Below are 18,279 nucleotides of genomic sequence, written 5' to 3'. Positions count from 1 at the left end.
CGACTGTAACTTAGGAGTGGTAATGAGATCCATATTGTAGGTCTCCTGTCCAGAGAATTTTGATAGTTAACTAGTTAGTTATAACTATGTACCATTTAATGCCTGAGGCAACAACACTGGTGGCAACTTACATAATCCACTTCTCGCCGCTTCCTTTTCTGGAATCTGATCTCTTATCGTACCTTCCCCATCTTCATTCATCATCTTCAATTCTCCCAACCATCACAGCGCAACAGCGCCCATCAATTCAAAATGGGTGGTGGAGATCTCAACCTGAAGAAGTAAGCCCATCCCCTTATCCCATATCCCAACCCCTAACCCATAACCTACCCAGAGACTAACAAGCAACCCAGATCATGGCACCCCTCCCTCCTCCGCAACCAAGAGCGCGTCTGGTCTGAGGAGCAAAAAGCCCTCGAGGAACGCAAACGCATCGACCAACTCCGCCGCGAACGCGATGAAGAGCGCCAAATCCAAGACCTGCAGCGCCTCCAGGAAGACTCGGGCCAGGTACGACAGACGCAGCGCGTTGACTGGATGTATCAGGCTCCCTCGGGGGCGACGGGTCATGTGGCTGAGGAGATGGAGGGGTATCTGTTGGGGAAGAGACGGATTGATTCGGTGTTGTTGAAGGGGGAGGAGACGAAGAAGTTGGAGAGAGGGGCGGATTTTGCTCCGGCGGCGGGTCCTGGGGCGGGTGCTGGTGCTGTGGCGCCGGTGAATAGTAGGGATATGATGACGAAAGTTATGGCGGATCCATTGTTTGAGGTTAAGAAGAGGGAGCAGGCGGCTTATGAGGCTGCAGTGAAGGAGTCGGCGAGGAAGGGGAAGAAGGTTGTTGATGGTGGTAGTGGTGGTGATCGTCAGCCGGAGAAGGGACGTGAACGAGAGCGTGATCGTGACCGCGGTCATCGTCACAGAAGTCGTCGGTACAGTGATGAGGACTCGCACAGACATCGGACACGTCGACACCGGTCTAGGTCTTCATCGCCAGATCATCGTCGTTCGTATAGGAGTCGGAAAGATGATCGGGACTATCGTGATGATCGTGACCGGAGGGACAGGGATCGCAGGGACCGTGACCGACGCGAAGACCGTGGACGTGGACGATCTCGAGACGAACGGGACCGCAGAGACCGCGATCGTCGTGCTTCGAGCAGACACCGGGATCATGATGACAGGTACCACGACCGTCCTCGTCGCGACTCGTATAGTCGACGTTCACCCTCTCGTCGGGACCGTCGTCCTTCTCCTGACGGACGAGACTCAGAAAGCAACGGCTACCGCAAACCTCGAGACTACGACAACCGCCCGCGTGATTCCTATCGCCGTGACCGTAACAGCAACCGTCCCCAGCCCAACGGCCACGCGAATGGCCAGGCCAACAATGCCAAATCGAAAGAACAACAGGACGAAGAACGCCAGCGCAAACTCGCCGAAATGCAATCCAACGCCAGCGACCTCGAGACAACCCGCCGTAAGCGCATCGACGAAGTCACCGCCATGGAAGAGCGTCAGCGCGAGGAGGACGAGAAGAATCGTACTGAGAAGGGTCGGTTTGTCGGACAGTTGCATCGCCAGTTACAGGAGGATAGTCTTGATCAAAGGATTCAGAGGAGCCGTGGGGGGTTGATTGTTGATAAGGATGAGTAGTTGAGTCTTGTGGTTTTTTATGCGTCTACATGGTTAAGATTTTCGTGTTTGATTGTCATGGCATTATGGGCAGCTGGGTCGATTTCATGTACAAGTATATATTAGTTTCTCAGGCGTTAGGGTTATATCCACAATCAATGCATCATTTACATATCTTCACGTCAGACTACCTGCATCGTACTGGTATTAGCCGGGATAAATTTTTTTTTTTTTTTTTTACGGAGATTGCATAACTAGTTAGTTAACTAACTAGCGTCTAATTCAACAGGATCAGTCCAGGTGAATATACAATGAAGGGAATATTATATCCGGTTACAGCGGGCTAATAGTGTGCATTAGGGCAGCCTCATGCCAAATCAACCAAAGGAATCAATGGATTGACAGCAATTATCGTCGTCTGTACGTATGCGAGGCCCATGACATACCCGTGACCTAACCCCAATCTCCATTCCCACACAACACACTTCTCCTAACCCAAGGCTCTGGCTCAGCTCACCCATACCACCGTGTCAGGTACAGACCGCGCCATCCACGCTGTCCCCGGATCCCGACCATAGATCCCATGCCCCCGCCGCCTATAAGGCCGACCCAGCCTCTGTATCGAGCGTCCAAGAGTCTCCCGCCAGTCCGATTGCCAAATGCGACGATAGCGTGCGACCAGTGCCGGAAGGACAAGGCAAAAGTATTTTTCGTTCTCTTGTTATTGTGATTGTTGACTCGGTGATTCTGTCCTGTGTTAACCGTGACTGTGACTGTGACTGACACGTAAATATGCATAGGAGCCCCGTGTGCCAGATGCCGCAAAGAAAACAAACAATGCATCGTCGACGAGAACTGAGACGGCCACCGAAAAGTCGCCCTCAAGCATAAACTCGAGACGCTAGAGCAGGACCGGTCCTTGTTCATCCAGCTGCTCGAGACACTCCGTGGAGAAGACCAGGTGAAAGCGGACAGATTGTTGAGAATAATTCGGAGGAGCAAGGTGTCGTTTGACGAGATCCGACGGTGCATTGCTGATGACTTTGATCCGGATACTGTGATTACCAACGAGCCTCGACTTATGCAAGCAGACTCGCAGCAACATTTGTCGCATTCGCGGTCGTTGAGTCGGTTGCGGGTTATGGATATTAAGTGGTTGTCGGATAATCCTCAATGGAAGGTTCCTGCACAGCCGTGGACTTCGGTTTCGGATGATGATAACTTTGTGTCTCATTTGGTGTCGCTGTATTTCACCTGGCATAATACCACGCTCAACTGGATTGATCCTGAGCTGTTCTTGATGGATATGGAGAAGGGTCAATTGGGAGCTCGGTTTTGTTCTCCGTTTCTTGTCAACAGTATTCTTGCTGTGGCTTGTGTGCGTCCCTATTTCGTGCTCCATTGTACCCTAATTCTGAGTGTCGACTGAAGGTGACGTGATAGTTCTATTCTAGTTATCCTGAAGTATTTGCCGAACCGGGTGATCCTAATACCAGGGGAATGCATTTCTACAACGAAGCGAATCGATTTTTTGATGAGCAGCAGGGGAAGCCTAGTGTTACGAACCTTCAAGGACTGGGTGGGATTTATACATGGTACGTCGTTTTCATAGTACGGACTGATAGTTAAACATATGCAGGGCCTGTGTTACCGGGAAAGATAGATTTGGTTTTCTACTATTGGGCCAGATGGCAGAACAAGTTCGACATATGATGAAGTTCCGTGACAGTATTGTAGCCAAAGCCGGTGACCAGGCCGAAAATACCGCTAGAGCCGTTGATATGACCATTAGTGGGGTTTGCGCTCTTCTACCGTTAGTTCCTCTCCCAAAAATAACCCTATCTTGGCTGACTCGCAAAAGGACCGCCTGCATTGCTCTATAACGAGCACTGCCGTTCAAGAAACTTCTGCCGAGACATCTCCCAGAAACTCATGACCCCAAAGACACGTGGGTGCCTTATCCTGTATAGGCAGAGCCTGCGCAGGCTCATACAAATTGTTTGGTCAACGCATTGTTCAAGCTGGGATGCATCACTTGGGATCTATGTAGTTTCTTCTTCAGCAACAACGATAAACCGCCTCAATCGAATACCGAGAAGATGGTTGTAAATGTCTACACGGATTTACAACAATGGACCAAGGTGCTTCCCGAATGCGTGAGCCTGGGGAATGTACCAACCCCCGGAGTCCTGGACATGCAGTAAGCACACCAACCATCCCCGTTTAAGTAGGGAAAGAAAGAAAACCCACACCCCAGTTTAAGCTACCACTCCAGAATCATGACCATCTTCGGCTTCATCCAAAACTCCTCGATAATCGACAAATCCTCGCCCGCCCACCGCGCGCGCGAATTACGCTTGTCCTCCGCCCACGAACTCCGTAAACTCCTCGACATCGAACGCACAAATTGGCCCATCGAATACATGCCCATGGTCAGCTCGTAACACTCCACCATCGCCCTCTTCACCCTCGAAGACCTCGACAGCCCATCCTCAGCCTCCGCCTTCGCAGACACCGCCATCTCCCTCTTCTCCGTAGCCAAGCGGTTTCAGTTGGCCAAGGGCATGTTCAGACTCGTACAAGGCACCGCCTTGCAAAAGAAAATCAGACTTGCGCCGGAGATCCGGGGCATATTTAAAGACATACTTTTTCTATTCAAGCAACTGCGTTGAGGTGGCTGTAAGCGTCAGGCAATAAGCATAACTGTTCAATGCATCGAAATCCAGGTCATGGGAGACGGCCTTGTTCTTAGTCCGCAACAGCATTGATGAATCCTGGTTTATGATAGCATATTATCCAAAACTGCTTAACCTGCTGGGTCGCACTTTCTTTCCGCCGCTTGGTAGGGGCATTTGCTGACCTTCTGTTATGTATTAGTCGTGTCTAGGAATGTTTTTGTACTGTGGACGACCGGCCCAGAAAGAAGCAAGACGCACAACTGCAGAACACAGGCATTCTTTTCACTCCACTAACCATGAAATGGCTAATTCTCGCATGTAAAATTTGCGCTGTGTACGCCATGGCGTCGCAAATGATTCATAAGTACCTTGCTCACTTCAACTATCAAAAGTAAGGGTAACTGCAAGAGTCTTGAAGTGACATATACCCATATACCCATATACCCCAACAGTTGGACCTCGCTTCCTGACTTCTACCACAATATGTTTCGTGTAGTTTTCATCTCGTGATTAATGCAAGGTGCGATGGGAAGGTTAGAACACCACATACTTTCCTCAGCGTCGAGTTTATCTTGACTCTTCTCGGATATTCTCGCTAGTTTTTAATATGGCATGACTGTTTCAAGATACCCAAGCTCAATTTGAAGACTGATCTCCGACTTGAATATGTTGAGAAATAATCAACTCAGATCCATCCGTAAACACCTACTATCATAGAAAATCTTGGTCTTGAATGAAAATCTTTGCAATGTCATTCCTGCAGTTGGATGGACAATAAACCGTTTGTAAGACTCATTATGGCGAGGAATTGGCTTGCTAGGTCCTAACGATATCACCGATATAGCAAGCCGGATTCAGTTAGCGACTATCTTACGCTTGCTCTCGCCTAGTCATAGAGACCCCCTTCGCTCGAGGAGGGTCATCTATAATGGGCCAGTGCGCGGTGTACAGTCTCCATTGGCACATTGATGTGTAACAGCAGGTCAAGTGATCTTATTCCAAGGTGTCCAGACTTGTTGCTTGTCTTAACATTGTGTAAATTGATCTCTTGATGATGAGTTCACGAAGTATATGTTGATAATGACCGGTGTAAATTTCTCATAGCCACTATTAAAGGCAAATAGTGCTCGTTCCAAGCAGTCACTTGCGAGATGTGCCACTAAAAGAATCCTTTAGTCAAGTTATAGCAACTGATTGTGGAACCGTTCGATGCTGGCTAGGGAATCCAGACTGCGTGAGTCTTGTAATGGCTGAAAGACCTTGGGATGTTCGACATTCGATTCGAGATTTGAGATCTTATGATCTCACGGCTTTTCATACCCTGTCTTTATGGCTCGAGATACAGCAATCGAAATCCCCTTTTCCATGTCCGAGGCAACCCGCAGTTATCATGGCAGTCTGAGTAGCAAGGACTTGCCAGATGCTACACATGGAGCACCGGTCTTTTGGTGTACGTGAGCAGCTAGAGGTGACAGGCCATCGATATATATATGTATATACCAAGCCCATTCAACCAGCAACTGCTCTTCCCCATTGAAGACCTCTCGAAGATCACCATCCACAAGAACCAGTACAGGGTGCACAGTCTCCACTGGCACCGCGTTGCGTAGACAGGCTCAGTTTCCTACTTTTGCGATGTCCAACCTCATCTTTCGCCTTGGTGGTAAATGCAAATTGGTCTCTTGATGACGAAGTGGGCTCGGAAGCTCATACGGGTTAGCTTATGGCCTCCACTGTAGGTGCTGGATGCTGGTTTCCAGCGGGAAATAGGGTGTTGAAAAGATCCCTTCGTCATGTCCTAAAATCTGGAGTCTAATAATCACCAGAGCAGGATTCTCATAGCTAATGGATAGAAGGAAAGGGCTCTGTTTTCTCGGAGAGAATGAGCAGCTAAAAATGATAATATCACCGATATACCAAACCGGACTCAGCCAGCGACTATTCTTCGCCATCGAAACCCCATACTCGAGGATCACTATCCACAAGAACCAGTATGTGTGCGTGGACAGCTAGTGGTGTTCTTTTCTTGAGTACTTGTCTTTCAAGCCAAATACCTGTTCCAGTTTGACCAAGTGAGCCGGTTCCGCAAGATTAGTACTGGCATGGTTGATTGATCCAAATCATCCAGGGGTTCTTTTGATAGTGTCTTTGCCACGTAGGTATGGGTTTATTTACCTTGACAGTGAGTAAATTGGTTGCCCGAGCTTGCAAACTCAGTGGTCCACTGCCAAACAAGATGCGAAGAAATGATAATCAAAGGAAGCTCCCCCCCCCCCCCCTTAGCAGCAGCATGATCATTGATTTCCTGTTTCTTGTCAGCAATATCTAAAGATACAGGGGGCCTGGCAGATTATATGCCGGGTTACCTTACAGATAGTAAAATTCCCGCCGTAGTATATGTCTTCCATAAGCAACAGCCAACAGCATCTCCATTAATGTCAGTTCCATTGGTCGATTAACGAGGGATTTCTCTTGAAACCTTGCAGGGCTTTGATCCCCACAGGCTGAACTGCAACTATGAAGTGTTTATGGCCGTAATGTAGTGACAAGTCCGGTTGCTCAGCGACGCTTGGATATGAGATGGGTTGCTGGAAGAAACCTTTTATCATGTCCAAATAATGGGTAAACTATGTAGTCGAAAAGGAGAGTGTATCTTGCGCATTTTCGAAACTGGGTACTAGAAAGCGATAGTCTGGACGTCGTTATTAATACTTAGTTATTGCATCATTAGGGCCATCATGTTGCTCCGGATCGGGCGCCGGCTTTCCCTTTCCCCGCTCGGTAGGGAATCGAATGGTTTTTGGGATCTCTGGGTAAGTATTTGTACCGTGACAGTTGGGTGGGGGAGTGCTTTCTTGAGCAATTCGGGACGTAGACATATTGTGGAAGCCGTGTCAAGTGACTGGCTGTGGGAATAGTAGTGTTCATCTCACAATTAATGAAACGTCTGATGGAAAGGTTAGAGCCCACGCATTTTCAATATCAGCGATGAGTTTATCTTGGTTTATATTTATTCCCAGATATGATCTGTCCTTTTAACTGTTTCCCCTCTTTGCGCTTAGCTTGCATATAGTTAGATGCCGACTTCTCGCACGAGAGCGCTGTCGCGGTTGCAGTGTCTTGAGACGCATCAGGTAATGGGTGTTCCTTCTTACCCTTTGTAAAATAGGTGCACTTGCAGAGCTAGTGACTGCGGACAAAGCACTCACCTTCTTTCCATGTCGGATGCAACGCACGCAGATATCACAGTAAGCCAAGTCGTGAGGACCCAGGGCCGCAGCACAGCAAAACTTACTAGATGCTGCATATAGTGCATCAGTCCTGCGAGCATGATCATGTATAGGTGACAGAGCCATCGTATATATGTATGTATATATCAAGCCAAACACAACCAGCAACTCCTCTTCATCGAACCCCGCCTACTCGAGGATTACCATCCACAAGAACTAGTACTCGGTGTACAGTCTCCATTTGCACCGCTCTGCATAAACAGGCTAGATTTCCTGGTTTTCAGATGCTCGGCCTTACTTTTCGACCTGATATTGTGGAATTTAGCTTCCTCATAGCCTTAAAAATTCAGACAGTCTAGCTCAGTTCCAGCTGACGCCTCTTAACGCGGCGTGCTAAACACCCGTTCTCAACATCCGCATGGGTAAATAAATAAACCGCTGGAAGAATCCCTTCGTTATGTCATACGTCGAATAGATCGTATCATCAATAGACACCAAGACGAATCACAGCGCCAGCGGCTGCTGTATTTCTTTCGGGAGGTCCTGGGGAGCTTGTGAGCCTCATAGGGGTCACTGTCAATGGTGCAGTGCAACGAGTGTAGTGGGGAGCATAAAGCTCGAGGACGTGACGTGACCTGACCCGACAAGGCTTACAGGCCTTGTAAACAAATAGGCCCCTGTTGTAAAAGATTCCGTTTTGCGTAGATTCGCAACCTCACTATCTTTCCCGAGGATACGATATGATTGCCATCGCGAATGCCCTCGTTGAATGTTATAGGTCGGCCGGTCATTTTGCTTGTGGACAGAATTCCCTTCCTCGAGCCTCAAACCATACCTCCAGATGGAATATGGTGGGGGGTATTTTCTTCTGTATAGTGATTGGAATGATCCGCCTTACTGGGGATCCAGTCCAACAGTGACCTGCTATTCCCCGGGATTTTTATAGCGTGATGTCGAAAGAGACTATCTTGCGCATGTTCGAGATTTGCCATGTGCCTGAGCTTATTGTAAGGGTTGCTTTTTGTGGGTCTTTTAGTAGGGCATCCGCCGAGTATCCCTGTTGTGATCCATAGATGGATTGAATGGCAGGTCTTTATTCAGCTCAATGTAGAGTTAGTGTTTGTTGGATTCAGGATGAATCTTTCTAGACCGTCGATGGAGTCGTAGAGGAGCAGTGTGCGGTCAAGAGAAAATAGAACTCTGGCTCGAGTCAAGGCATAACAAAGGAAGTTGGGAATTTGATCATGTCTAGGATCCTTGAGTATATGATCGTACGGTGGAGGGTGTTGTGCTTTCTCTTGTATATGATTGGAATGAGAATGACCAAGGCACGGACAGTAAAGCCCCATCAACTACCCGGTTATGGGAGTATATATTAGCGTGGGAAATCTCTTATTCATGAGATTTAAGACTTCAAGAGCTGCTCTGGCTTGACTTCGTTTGTAGAAATAATAGACGATATATATTGTCGGATTCTCTCCGATGACTCGAAGTAGAGTTGTTTCAGAGTAGAGTGGATTCACTTATGCTACTCTAGTTATCTGAGAGCAATTAGCTTGCTTGCATTGCGAGCATTCACTCAATCCCGGGATCAGTTCGACGGGAATGTATATCGATTGACGTATAACAACCCATCTGCCAGAGTGTTTGCTACGAGGAGATCACGATAAACATAAAGTTAGACTTAAAACGTTAGACCGTAGTAGCCAAGGTTTATTCAGCACTGTGGTGGTACAGCATACAACATGCTACTCGTACACGAAATCACAGAAATAAATATTATTAACGGCCACATATCAGCCATCAGGCCAAAGCCATCAGGCTAAGCTATTATTCAGTCAAGTCCAGCCAGTCCGGTCTACTCTATAGACCCGGGGTCATTGTACAGGAAGTGGTAATATATCCAATCTAAATCCAAATCCAACTCATCACCTCTATATGCAAGTGCACGTGCAAACCAAAGAAAGAAAGAAAAAAAATATATATGCCGCTTTTGCGAGTCCCAAGAGGGTATCATCTCATCAGTAGTGGAGAGAAATAAGGAAAATAGAGAGAAAAGAAAAGGAATATGCACGAAAAGAAATTAAATAACAACACCCTTGTTCTGCTTCTTGTCGACGCGGTAGTTCTTCCACACCGCGATACAAGGAATCGCGAGTCCCAAGAACGCCGTCGCAGCGATAGCACCGTAGTACTGACTCGTACTCCAGGCCAGGTTCGCAGCCTCACGCGTAGGATCGCCAGGCGGGTACTTCATCTGCTCGGTGTAACCGGTCGTGTAGAGGTCGTTGAACTTGGACTTGGTGGACTCGGGGAGATTCGAGAGCAGTGCATCGGGGAAGGTGTTGGCGTAGATGGCGGCGGCGACGGCGTAGCCGACGGATCCACCCAGACTGTTGAAGAGACCCAGCAGGGCAAGCATCATGGGGACACCTTCGCGGTCGGCGGAGGCCATGACGGCCATGTCGGCTCCGATGACGAGGGTGCCGCCGCCGAAGGCGATGAAGATCTGGGACATGATCACGTAGCCAATGTCGCCGTGGTCGCCTTGGCCACGGAAGTGGATCATGAGACCGGCACCCAGGATGAGGAGGGGGAGACCGAAGAAGAGACAGGTGTTTTTGAAGGTCTTGGTGTAGCGGACCCAGAGACCGAAGACGACACCCCAGAAGCAAGAGCCGACGTTGTAGATCTGACCCATGTAACCGGCGAGGGTAATGGAGAGGTCGTAGACGACCAGGCAGAAGTTGTAGTAGTACAGGTCCCAGCAGTAGAAACTGAAGTAGGTGACGGCGGAGAGACAGCAGGCGCCAAGAACGGTGCGCTTCTTGAGGAGTTCGTATTGGACAAAGTGCACGCGAGCACCCCATTTCTCCCAGGCGGCGAAGACGAACATCAGGCAGAATCCGACGACAACCATGGCGATGAAGGTAGGGCTGCTGTAGGTGGAGCGGCCATATTGCTGCAGACCGAAGGGGAGGAGGAGGAGGACCCAAGCGGCCATCAACAGGAATGCACCGACGACTGTTAGGTTAGCATACATCTCTCAAAGACGAAGGAAGGGGACGTACCGTCGAATTCATGGATATAGTGGACGATAGACTGCGAGAGGGTCCGACCACTGGGCTCACGCTTGTACAAACCCATTCTCTCTGCCTTCTTCTCATAGTACTTGAAGACAAAAGCGAGCGGCGCAAAGACGAAAGGCTGAATGATAGCAAACGCACCATACGCCCAACGCCAGCTCGTCATGTTGATAAACGACTCAGCCGCCCGCGGACCAACAAAAGCAGTGCAGATAAAAGGCGTGCTAGCAAAGGCGAAAGCAAAAGCACGGTTCCGCAGACCGGAGGTATCAGCGACGAAAATCTGCAGAATCAGATAAATGGCATCGTATCCAATCCAGTAGAGCACGTAACCGGCGGCGTAGGAGTCGGGGTTGTTGCAGGCGGCCAGAATAATCAGACCCAGAACGTAGACACCGATGAAAACCAGGTAACCCTCAGCACGACCCCAGATGTTGATAGTCCTGGCGATGGGGAGTTTCAGCACACCACCGATGACACTGTACAGGATGTTGGAGGTACTGATTTGGGGGGCGGAGGAGAAGCTGCTGTAGGCTTTGTTGATGACGTTGCTGTTGATGGAGGAGTGAAAGGCCAGCATGAAGAAACAGACCCAGATCCTATACCTGTTAGTCTCATTCATTATCATAGGAGGTAGGTGACCTACCAGGCATAAGTCCCAAACAGCGCAGGCTTAGTCCAGACCATAGCCGACGCCTCGGCCTTTTGCACACCCAGATGAGCCTCCTTGGTGACCTCGTCGGGATGCAGCTGGATATTCCTCTCATTGCGTTCCTCCAAACTGAGCCTGCTATCGTTCTCCGCTGGGGGGATCTCTGGCCCATCGCCTAGGTTCTTGGGCTCATGGCTTTCCGAGTAGCCCAAGTCCTCGACGATGTGGCTGTCCTTGCGACCCCGAATGACATCGAAGACACCCATGTTGACCTATGGTGGTAGTAGAAGATCAAGCAGATCAGTGTCTTGGCGAGCACAATTGGCGTGAGGGAGAGTATGGATAGAGGATCAGAAGATCGGGGCAGGGGGATCTCGCTCTTTTGTATATTTCACTTACGACGAGTCGGTGGAGTGAGTACCGAATCGAGACTAGCGTGACAAATTTTTGCTTGCCCGCAGGACGCGCGGTGGGTCTTGTTTTGTATCCATCCAATAAGAAAACCGGATTTAAATCAGATAACAGAGTGGGCGGCGGATCAGATAACTTCCGTGCTAAAGCCAATCAGCAGCGGATATCTAGTCCTTTGAGTGTCTGATTGGTGGTTTCAGAAATATCCCCCACTGGATAGGTTGGGTCATGTGGGCCGAGCCAGTAGTAGTCATCATCGACTCTCCCCATTCACTATGTACTAACCACTCTTGTATCCCACGGAGTATATACTTAGTAGAAAGATAGGCAGATAAACACCAACCACAGTGAGGAGAATACTAATCCGTATCTTCCATCGATGTTCTACAACATAAATTGTACACAGTGTATGTTTGTACAAGTACAGTCATCCCACGCGGCCAATTGTCCGACTGAAGCAATGTCCGGAGTGGCCCGGGAATCTGGACAGGTGGGGAGATGTCTAGGCAATGTTCTTACTGCCGACTGCGGTACTGTACATAACAATAATAATCCAATAATAATGGAAGCTGACCACATTATTTCATATTCCATGGAAAGAGTCGTATCATTAGATGATTCAATTATTACCATCGAGCATAGAGTTAAGTCAGCGAACTTTCTTTTTTCTCCCTCTTTTTCGGTGGACCCGAGCATGACGGCTCACCCCGACGCCTCTCCCCGGAGCAAACTCCCATCGTGGATTGTCATGGCGTGTCATATCGGAGTGTACATTTCAGAAGGGCCGTGACAACTCCGTGGTTACAGGATCTTTTCTCATCTACCACAAACATATCCCAAATCCACCAAGCTGTTGCCACTGACCGATGATAAGATCTATCTAATCAATCTTATCAACCCTGGTACCAGCGCCGATTATCGGCTGCCCAGACATCAGACACGTTCCAGCTCCAGTGGCTCGTCTATAGCCGATGGTCCGTGTGGCGTTGGTTTGGTTTTGTCGCCGTTATTACCCGATTTGTCTAGTCGTGTGTCTATTCTGTTGGGATGTTTTCACTGTGAATCCAATCACGAACAGTCAAATTGCAATTGCAGCACTCCTGTCTGTGCGATTCCTTCGAGATGCACTGAGCGTGGCGTGTCCGATTCAATTCGCCTGCACCGATACCTACCAGCAAAAAAAAAAAGAAAATGTACTCCGTAACCAAAAGCAAAACCGTTAATTGCGGACTTGCATCCTAATCTGGCATTATCCACCGTCCACCGACATCCCAGTATGCCGTACACCGTACGCCGTACTAATGCATCCTGTGGCAAGGCTGGCAGCTGGCGGTGCTTTCCATATTAGAAAACGGCTGTTTCAGACAAAATGAGCTGATGTATCAGCTACACTACTCCATTCCTGTACTAGGTACATAAGTGTCGACATGCAGATCAGCTCACTAAATCATACGACAACCAACCAGCGCACCACTAAAGGCTCACAGTAATAACGATAGTCGGATTCACCGACCAACTAACCAGTTACCTGATGTCTAATGTCTAATTAATACCGCCACCGCCAGCGGCAGTGGCAGCGGCAGGTGGGAACCACGGAGAGCCCGTATTCTCGAAAACAGACTTTATATCCGCGCTATGTGGGATGTCACTTTCTTGCCTTGTCAAAAAAGCAACAAACAACAGACAGAGGTGAGATGCTAGTATCCCCATCCCCATCCTCATCCACCACACCGCAGATGCGTACTCTCCAGGTGTTTCACTCCGTCCATGCGGATCTGATTAGCGGTTTTTGGAAAGCTTGACTTGCTGAGAATGCGGTTTACATCCCATATTTCGATGTTATGCAATGTCATTGTAAATCAGTGATATTCGAATGGTCAGCACCTGTGGATTATGTTTTCTTTTTTTACTCTATAATATCAGGGGTACGCGTTACGAGATCAAGATCAGGATCGCGAAATGAGTATCGACAGCTAAGCTCGCATCCCATCTGTCTTGCCTTGCTTGTCCAACTGGGCTGGGCGGGCTGAGATCTGCTGCGCATCATATCATGTTTGTACAGAAATGAGCGCAGATGTGATGATTTGCAGCTCGGAATACTGCTGCCTCGGGGATGTGCAGAGCAGGATGAGACATGCTCGGGGTTAACAAAGCATAGGCATAAGGGGTAGGTGTTTGTAGCCTCACTGACCTCGTGACCTGATCGCTGCATGTCCCGTATCCCACTAGGTAGTCTCTTGGATCAGCAGCTACACGGTACGGAGTACTTCCCACAGGAACGAGTGCAGAATCAACGTAACTTTTTCTATCCGAACTATGCATACCATGCCATGCTTGCAAGCAGAACAACACCTCGCTAATGCTAGCATGCAATTCAATCATCTATTATCATAACGAAAGACTCCCAGTTCAACTTCATGAAGCCGCAACTCCAACCTCAACATCGCCATTATCCTTGTGCTCCTCAGCATGACCATCACCGTCAGCTCCTGGACCTTCGAGTTTCCTCTCCTGCCCCTTGGCATCAACTTCTGGTTCTTGCGTTTGAGCGTCATTGGCATGGCCACTGTCAGCACAATCCGCTCCATCCACGCCATCCACACCCTCGAGTTTCCTCTCCTGCTTTTCCTCCTTCTCCTCCTCTTCTTCCCAGCTATCCGCAACAGGTTCTTGAACCTTACTCTGCAACTGCTTCCCAGTACCAACACCAGAGCGCAAAACGAGTCGTTCCTTCTTCGCACCCGCACTTGCACCAGCACCAGCACCAAAATCACCACCGGCAAGCGCAGCATATGACCCCGACGAAAACGTCGTCTTCGGACTCAGAGTAGACGGCGAACCGCCGGGATTACTCTTCCGTGAAGCAGCTACCTGTGCCCAACCACCGCCATCCACGCTGCCTTGAGTTTGTGCCTTGGCAGCTTCGCGCGATGCCTTCACCTCTGCAGCTGCGACACGCTGTGCCTCGCGCTCTTTTAGCCGCTGTCGTTCGCGAAGCTTAACGCATTCACCAACGCTCATGCCACCGATACCGATGACTGATCCATTACCGAATCCGAAGACGGGAGGATTCCACGACGCCGGTTTCAGAACGAAAACGTGCCTGTGTGGCTCTGGGTCGAAGCTCTCCGTGGCAAATCCCCAGTCCGTTGCGAGGGAGTGGGTGAATGCCCTGAGAGAGGGCTTGGCGGGTTGGAAGCGGACAGAACGGTTTGTGGAGTTGATTGATGCTGCTAGAGAGTGTAGAGTAGACTCGTAGGTCTGGAGGGTAGCTAGCGGCGCCGAAGACGAAAGTTGGATGTACATGTCGAGAGTTTCGGAGGAGTACGGAAGAGCATTTTGGGCGAGGGTGGTAGATTGGTTGATTTCGACTCCTAGCGCGGATGCTAGAGACCGATTTCGCTCCAGACGTGAACATTCCTCATCGCAAGTCAATGGTGTCAATGCAGGCAGTCGTTGTGGTTGCTGTACCTGTCCCTTAGAAGCCACTGCCTTGGCTGCATTGCAGCGTCGCTCCTGGCGGAGTCGACCACAGCCACATGTTACCGTGACCGTAGCCGAGCAGGGCGTCTTCTCCGGACAAGCGAAAGGAGCATGGCAAGCATCTGTGCATGGATGACCACACAGCGTCTTGCGCTTCCCACATGCCTGCTGACAAGGTCGAGTTGAATCCTCGCAGTCGCCAGGTCGATGGCAGTTTTTCTTGCACGAATGCGAGCCGCACTTGAGCGGTTCGTTGCAAATCTGACCACATCGAACATCCACCAACCAGCAAGGCTGATTCTTCATCGTCCGCTTGCCGCATAGACACATCTTCTCGGTCAAGAATGGACACTTAGGGCAGTTTTCGTCATCTGTGTGACAGTTGTGCTGTGTCTGGGGATGGCCGCAGGGTTTGGACCGTTCGCACGGCAACGAGCACGATGGAGGCTGCGTTCCACAGGGCAATGGCGGGTGCAAGATAGATCGCCCGCAGTTACACGGGATCTCTTCAAAAATCGCCTCCCTACAGGTGTTACACGGCCCCTTGTGACAGATCTCCGGACACGTGTGTCTTCCGCATTTCAGCGTCCGACCACACACTCGTGTACAGATATGCTCTGCTTCCACGTCCTCGTCGCTTGGACGGAGATGCGACCTCAGCTTCCGTCGCATGGCCTGTCGCTCAAGGGCCTTCTGCTCTCCAGGACAGCACCGCTCAGCACACGAGTGTCGACCACAGTGCAAGCCTGCTTTGCATTGGCGGAAACACTGCGGTTGTTCGACAGTGCCTTGATGACAAACAGTCATCATGGTATTACGACCACAGCGACACGAAATCGGAACCCGGAGCATACAAACACCACATGGACCGGTGTGGCAAAGTTTCTCACATGGATGTCCACATGGCAAAGGTTTACCACACGCTTCACGACAACGGGGAATGGGGTCCTCGCAGGTCGTTCGCGGGGAATATCCAGGTATATCCGTCAACGGCGTCTTTCCACAAGGACAGTCAAGTACGACGTCAGGTGACTTTGGGCAATGTGCGGGTTGCGAATCTTGCGGATGACAACTTTTCTGGCAGAAGTGAACACCACAGTCGAAAGGACGGCTGCAGAGTTCTCCACAACTGAAGCAGCCTTCCCAACTTTCAACTTCACCAGAATCGTCACGTAGCTTCTCGCTCTCCATCTCTTCATCTCTAGCACTGCACAGCATCTCGGTCTGCACATCTCCACAATAGCAACGTGCCTCCACCTTGACATCGCAAGCACCGCAAAGACCTTCGTGGCACGGTCTCGAACAAGTATGCTCTCCGCAGGGCAGTAGATCGCCGCAAATCTCACCACAGCTCCACCCCTTTTCGTAGTCGGTATCCTGGCAACGCTTCGTAGACGAGTTCCTTCCACAGAAACAATCTTGCGTTGGGCCCATAGCCGTACATGGTGCACAGGGACCGGCGTGGCAAATCGAATCGCAAGGGTGTGGACATCCCTTACGAGCGCGCGAGCAGGTCTGCCCACATGAATGCGGAGGTAAACCGGGTAGTGAACGCGGATCGACTTCTTTCTCACACCAACACGAGTAAGACGAAGGAAACACCTCCTGAGCAAGGTTGCAACCGGGACAGCGCCAAGCGCGAGGTGTGTCGATCTCCCCGGTAGACTCCTCTTGTTGTCGACGCACAGCATCTTGTGCCGCTGAGCCTTCATTCTTCGACCACTTCTTAACACAACTCAAGTGGAAAACCGTCCAGCAAAGTCCACACGACCAAACGCGCGATCTCCGACCCAATTCACTGGTACAGATCGGACATTCGTAAAGGTTGTGAAGTATATCTTCGTGAATCCGGGTGGCGATATCAGGTGCAACAGACTTCGTAGTGACCTTCGGTCGCGGCGGCGGAGGGTTGCTCTTCGCTTTCGATTTCCCTTTCGATTCGTAATCTCTCGGGGTCGACGGTCCTTCACCATTCGGCGGTGCTCCAGGCACGAAAGTAGGCGCATTAGCCCTCAATCCTTCATTATTATCCGCATCCTCCGCATCCTCCGCACCCCCCTCAGGTCTCGTCAATCGTCCCTCAAACGTCCGTCCACCAATTCCAACCCGCCTAGGTTTTTGTATCGCATCACCACCTCCCCTTCCATGTCGTCGTCGACCACCACCACTATCCGAACGGGGTCCACCTCGACCTGCCCCTCTACCCCCACCTCTCGGACCCCTCCGTTGACGGGGAGCTGCATCGGGGTTATTCGCTGTCGAATTTTCACCGTTCGCCGATGGAGACGGTTGCGATGCTTGCGGTTGGGCGTCCGGGGTCTGAGATGACGGTGCTTGGGTTTGTTGGTTGTTGTGTCGATGGGCGCGGTTGCCACGACCACGTCTGTGTCTGGGGCGCGAGTTGCCGGTACCGCTGTTTGCGTTCGCGTTGGCGTCAGGAGGACCAGACATGGTCTCGAGGGGGTGAGGAAAGCGAATAATCGGTTGTGCTGTGCTCATGCAATTGCTGTTTTCGTTCGAGTAGAACAATCCGAATATGGTTGTTTGAAGCAAAATTAGACAAAAAGGAAGGTAGAAGGTGTATCCTCGTCCCTGCAATAACGCAAAATCAAATAGCACAAACCCGGAGGCGAAAGAATGAATGGGGAGGAAAGTGATCGAAGAAAAGAAACAAAAGCAACTTGAAGATGAACGGCCATCGGTGGCGGGCCATGTGATACTTATGTACTGTAAAACCCCGTTATAAGCAACTATTTCGGCAGGTCGCGGAAATTGCTTATAACGGAGTATTGCTTATATCGGATTATACGAGCTTGCTGCCATAAATATATATATAGACGTCATCTAATTACAAAAGAAGTCTCGTATATCACTCTGCTGCTGTCTGCTAACCTTCTTTCTCAAAAGGGTCCTCTCATGGAAGAGAAGTTGCTGGATTAAGGCCTTATTTCCATCCACCTGCTGCTCCTCGAAAAGCCGGAGTTTATATAGACTCTCCAAAGCATCTGTTATAGATATCTGTGGAAGAGACTCATAGTTTTCTTCCTCTTCCTCCTCTTCTTCTGGCATGCTTGCAGATGAAAACTGGCTTAGAATTAGATCATCTG

The 18,279-nt window shown here is 49.9% G+C and overlaps 5 protein-coding genes across 5 annotated transcripts; 2 read left to right on the top strand and 3 right to left on the bottom strand.

Moving 5' to 3' along the window:
- Positions 1-205: 205 nt before the first annotated feature.
- Positions 206-1,818, top strand: cwc25 (U2-type spliceosomal complex subunit CWC25). The gene is made up of 2 exons (XM_022549857.1): positions 206-281; positions 354-1,818. Exons 1-2 carry the CDS (start codon positions 253-255, stop codon positions 1,651-1,653), a joined length of 1,329 nt encoding a protein of 442 aa, XP_022397924.1. The 5' UTR covers positions 206-252; the 3' UTR covers positions 1,654-1,818.
- A 397-nt stretch (positions 1,819-2,215) lies between these two features.
- Positions 2,216-4,076, top strand: ASPGLDRAFT_38419 (fungal specific transcription factor domain-containing protein; the record flags this gene model as incomplete). The annotated part of the gene is made up of 6 exons (XM_022544943.1): positions 2,216-2,335; positions 2,433-2,439; positions 2,508-3,010; positions 3,076-3,227; positions 3,683-3,832; positions 3,908-4,076. 6 exons carry the CDS (start codon positions 2,216-2,218, stop codon positions 4,074-4,076), a joined length of 1,101 nt encoding a protein of 366 aa, XP_022397923.1.
- Positions 4,077-9,235: 5,159 nt separating this feature from the next.
- On the bottom strand, positions 9,236-11,682 carry sit2 (putative siderochrome-iron transporter). The gene is made up of 3 exons (XM_022542367.1): positions 11,273-11,682; positions 10,612-11,225; positions 9,236-10,564 (listed from the first exon to the last, which is right to left on the bottom strand). Exons 1-3 carry the CDS (start codon positions 11,542-11,544, stop codon positions 9,624-9,626), a joined length of 1,827 nt encoding a protein of 608 aa, XP_022397922.1. The 5' UTR covers positions 11,545-11,682; the 3' UTR covers positions 9,236-9,623.
- A 1,983-nt stretch (positions 11,683-13,665) lies between these two features.
- ASPGLDRAFT_50754 (putative NF-X1 finger transcription factor) lies at positions 13,666-17,817 on the bottom strand. Its single transcript, XM_022547377.1, has one exon. The coding sequence runs from the start codon at positions 17,621-17,623 to the stop codon at positions 14,105-14,107; it is 3,519 nt and encodes a 1,172-aa protein (XP_022397921.1). The 5' UTR covers positions 17,624-17,817; the 3' UTR covers positions 13,666-14,104.
- Positions 17,818-18,016: 199 nt separating this feature from the next.
- ASPGLDRAFT_1500859 (uncharacterized protein) lies at positions 18,017-18,279 on the bottom strand (the record flags this gene model as incomplete). Its single annotated transcript, XM_022542103.1, has 1 exon — positions 18,017-18,279. The coding sequence occupies exon 1, from the start codon at positions 18,239-18,241 to the stop codon at positions 18,017-18,019; it is 225 nt and encodes a 74-aa protein (XP_022397920.1). The 5' UTR covers positions 18,242-18,279.

Source organism: Aspergillus glaucus, assembly GCF_001890805.1.
Source record: "Aspergillus glaucus CBS 516.65 unplaced genomic scaffold ASPGLscaffold_20, whole genome shotgun sequence".
Lineage (NCBI taxonomy): Eukaryota > Fungi > Ascomycota > Eurotiomycetes > Eurotiales > Aspergillaceae > Aspergillus > Aspergillus glaucus.
The sequence above is the reverse complement of the archived record's forward strand: the minus strand, read 5'-3'. Positions and strand labels throughout refer to the sequence as shown.